Genomic DNA, 4,752 nt, shown 5'->3' with positions numbered 1-4,752 from the left:
ACAAAATTAGTGTCGTAAATAATACTCTACTTGAAACGGGGAGACAATGGGAAGTGATTAACTCACTAAACGCCCATCAGAAATTAACATTTCTAACTAAAGTGTGGTGGATGAATGTAATTCTAGTTTTTTGGGGACTAGCCCTTGGCACTTACTGTGTGGTTTTTATGACATATTACAATGATTATGTCAAACCACCAAGTTGGGACTCAGCAACCTCTAATCATCAGGCATATGCTACCTTATACATTCGTCTATTTGCTTTTACCATAGCTTTAATAGTGAGTTCAAACCAACAGAGTTTAGTAGCAGTAACCTCTTGCATTAGTGCTTTCATAATGATCACATTGTCTCTAATCACACAGCCAGATGTTTCTTCTCAAGAACTCAAAGACAACGGAACACAGGTCAATTTGGTATGTGGTCCTCCATTATTTGCATATAAAAAAGCATCATCTCCAACTTCAGCAGCTTTTCCTGCATCTCCTAGAGACACATCTGATCCGCCTCGTACTCCATCTCCTGTGTCTACAGAAAAAAAGCATGATGCACTTCGTACTCCATCGCCGGCATCTAAAGAAAAAGCATGCTCTGATTTTGAGATAACGTCACTTAACAGATCCCATACTTCGTCTCCTGCTCTTGCGTCTTCTAAAGACACATCTGATCCACCTCGTACTCCGTCTCCTGCATATACAGAGAAAAATCATGATGGACTTCGTACTCCATCTCCTGCATCTAAAGAAAAAACATTCTCTGGTTTTGAGATTACATCACTTAACAGATCCCATATTTCATCTCCTGCTCTTGCGTCTCTCAAAGACACATCTGATCTACATCGTACTCCGTCTCCTGCATATACAGAGAAAAATCATGATGCACTTCGTACTCCATCTCCTGCATCTAAAGAAAAAACATTCCCTGATTTTGAGATAACATCACTTAACAGATCCCATACTTCATCTCCTGCTCTTGCGTCTTTCAAAGACACATCTGATCTACATCGTACTCCGTCTCCTGCATATACAGAGAAAAATCATGATGCACTTTGTACTCCATTTCCTGCATCTAAAGAAAAAACATTCTCTGATTTTGAGATAACATCACTTAACAGATCCCATACTTCATCTCCTGCTCTTGCGTCTCTTAAAGACACATCTGATCCGCCTCGTATTCCATCCCCTGCATATACAAAAAAAAATCATGATGTATTGTTTACCCAAACTCCTCCATCTACAGAAAGAACATTGTTTGAGTCTAAAACAATAACTCCTAACCAACCTCATACTTCATCCCCTGTTCCTGCATCTGCAGGTAAAACATCTGATTTGACTCAAAACCGACTCTTTGAGTATAGAAAGACAAAACTACATGATCAAACCACTACTCCACTGACTCCAGTTGTTATTACATCTCCATATTTTACATCAGATGTAGTGTCAGACATTTCTACAGAAACTCAGAGTACTAGCAGTGCTGATTCAACCTTTCCACTCTCCTCTTTGAAAATTCGAGGGCGAAAATGTAGACTGAGAACATATTCCGCAAATTCAACTCTGCTTCGTAAGACATATATGTCTTAGTATATATACTAAAACCGAAATATTAACAATTAAAAAGACAATAAGATAAAAACCGAGCAAGTCGTTAACATTATTTTTCTGTTTCAATTTATTTTATGACACCCCTTTTGACGTGTGAATTTTTTTTGAACTTCTGTTGTAAATCGAACGCAAAAATGATGTCTTGAACCACATAAAAATTTGAGCAACTGATGGCTTTATTGCTTATTGCTTTAGCATTGGTAACCCTTGACGTAAGTCTTTTTGTTTGTATTTATTACGTATCGCAATTTTTTTTAATATTTTGCTAGTTTTTCGCTAATTGAGGATTGTTTTTAGCTTTAAAACAAGTAATGAAAATATTTCCATAATTTCACCAATTCAAATTTTTCCTTTAGCTGTAAATAGAAGGAAAATACAACTATGTACTTACTCAACTAAACTTAAATTTCTTACTGAGACATACACCGCTGTCATGTCATATTAAGTTTTTATTATTAAATTTAACATTATAAAAATGTTAGTTTAAAGACATTCATCTATTTTGTTTATTTGTTTACAAATTTTAACTCCATTTGATTTTTTATATTAAGTTTTATGTGTGTCTAATAATTACAGCAATTGCAGTATATTAAAATTACTGTATGGGTACTTTGAACAGTGATGGCCACTTTTTTCATATTCAGTTAGACTTTATCTCTATTGTAACTCACACTAAATATATAACAATTGTTTGATGCATTTTAACATTTTTCATTTTATTGCTGTAGTTTTTTTCTTTTTTTTAGTTTGATAACAATAAATTTTCATAACTGCAGAAGTCTCTATAGAGGAGTTCATTTAACTCTGTCTGCTATTAACTCAAACCTTACAGGTTCAAATATTTAACAAAATCACCTAAATATTTGCAGTCATTTTTCATGTACCGGCGCAATTTGACTTAGTATTTAGTTAGTGTAAATCTAAGTAGTTTTTGTTGTTGCCATTGAGCATTAACAATTTCTGGTTGTCGAGTAGAAGCAGTATATATATGTATATATATATATATATATATATATATATATATATATATATATATATATATATGTACATATATATATATATCAGATTTTTATGTATATACTAGCTGTACTACCCGGGCAACACTGGGTAGTACTGAAATGTGAATTTTGTTGCAAGTGAACCTTTAACTCAACAGTTTTTTGCCTAACGGCTACCGAGACAGTTGTTATCACTCAACAATATTACTTTATTCCAAGCCAGAGAGATGAACATCAACTTTTAGTAGTTCTTAGGTGTCATTATTACCACCATCGGCAAAGTATTTTTGTTTGCGACTTTTTTAAAGGTTCGCAAAAGGCCAAATTTTACCAGACATCTACTTTGTGATGGCCTCTCGAAAGCAAGGAAAAGCGTGAAAACCTTCGGACAAACTTAAATTAAAATTGGCAAAATTGATCTTGATTAAAACGCTCATAAAAATACGATGTTTTTTTTTTAATGCTCTAACCGCAATCAAGTTTTGCCAATTTAAAGCTGAAAACGTCCTGGCGGTCACATCACCTTAAACAACAAACAAATCTCAAGTGGTAAAAAAATATCTATACTTTCTGTTAAAAATTTTAAAATTTTAATGAGGTGCCCTTTACCGTGCAACAAGCAATACATGCTTTTGATTTATATATAGTTTTATATGTACATGTATCTACTGATAAATACATGGACTTGTGACAGAGCTCTGATAACTTGAATGTTCCGATAACTCGAACGCTTTCACTCGGTCTCGTGAAGTTTGAGTTATCCATGTTTGATTGTATATAGATATATAGATATACTCATGCTACAGACAGTATTGTTTCGGCTATTGAAGCCTCATCAACGCAGCTCGGAGCCAGCAAATCGCATCGCCAATGAGAGTTGACTTTCTGCCAGGAAACTAATAGGCCTTTACTACTATATTCAACTATATGTATATATATATATAGTTGAATATAGTACATGTATATCTAGTAGGCTGTAGATCTCAACAGCCTGATGATTGCGTAAGCAAGAAACTCCCAGTAGATGACAAAAGATAAGTACACTCTCTAACCCTTCCCTAATTTATACTGCTCCATTCCATGTTGAGCTATGATTTTAGTTCTAGGTATAATAAATTTAACTATACATTATATATATGTATTATATATACATGTATATATTATATATATGACTTTTTCACCATATGAAGTGAAACATGATTTTTCACATCACCATTCAAATCTTATTTTACCATGCGCATCAAATTCAACAAAATTTTCGCCCTAGTTCAAATTCGGCAGTCTGTGTTTTTATTCTGCGTGCAAATATTCTTATTCTGCGTGCAGTCTGCGTGCAAATAACAAAGACGCCAAAATTCTGTTCGCCGAAAACATTTGTACAACACCTGAATGTGACCCAATTCTGCTTTCTCTCTGTTCAGCACCTCTCGTGTATAAAACGGTAATATTTTCGCTTTAAACCCAGTAGCAAAATTTGAGTTGCAATTTGTTAAACCGAAAGTCAGAGGTCAGACAACTTCTCTTAATCTGCTAACAAAATCCACTTCATTACAAAAACATCATCGTTGCATTTTTTGCAGAATTAGTTTGACAAAGGTTTAAATAAGATCTTCTAAAATTGTATTGAAAACAAACCCAAAAACTAATAGGTGATAACATTTTAGCGATAAAAAGTTGAAATTCCGTAAAATAATTAAAAACACATAGTAAAACTTAGCTTCAAGTGTGTGCTTAGTAAGTTCTATTTATCCATCCAGCTTGTTTTAGATGAATCTAAGGTTTATGCTATACGTGCGTCTGTCTTCAAGGTAAGAATTCTCTACGGTACATGCTGCATATAGCGCATTGCATTGTTACATTTTAATGCAGAACATTATTAATATGTTCTGCAATAAAATGTACATTTTAATACATATGTATATATATAAATATTTATATATATATGTATATATATGTATATATATACATATATATATATATATATATATATATATATATATATATATATATATATATATATATATATACAGTCAAACATGGATAACTCGAACTTCAAGGGACCGAGCAAAAGTGTTCGAATTATCAGAGCATTCAAGTTATCAGAGCACTGTCACAAGTCCATATATTTACTTATTTATTAGTAGATACAT

General features: G+C 33.0%; 1 protein-coding gene across 1 annotated transcript; it reads left to right on the top strand.

Moving 5' to 3' along the window:
• Positions 1-338: 338 nt before the first annotated feature.
• Positions 339-1,583, top strand: LOC137388490 (mucin-4-like). The gene has a single exon (XM_068074976.1). It carries the CDS (start codon positions 339-341, stop codon positions 1,581-1,583), a length of 1,245 nt encoding a protein of 414 aa, XP_067931077.1.
• Positions 1,584-4,752: the final 3,169 nt, after the last annotated feature.

This window comes from Watersipora subatra, chromosome 2, assembly GCF_963576615.1.
Source record: "Watersipora subatra chromosome 2, tzWatSuba1.1, whole genome shotgun sequence".
Classification (NCBI taxonomy): Eukaryota; Metazoa; Bryozoa; class Gymnolaemata; order Cheilostomatida; family Watersiporidae; genus Watersipora; species Watersipora subatra.
Note: the sequence above shows the minus strand (reverse complement) of the source record. Positions and strands in the feature narration are given on the sequence as shown.

Coding starts and splice junctions, on each gene's coding strand:
- LOC137388490 (XM_068074976.1), top strand. CDS start 339: ATGATCACATTGTCTCTAATCACACAGCCAGATGTTTCTTCTCAAGAA.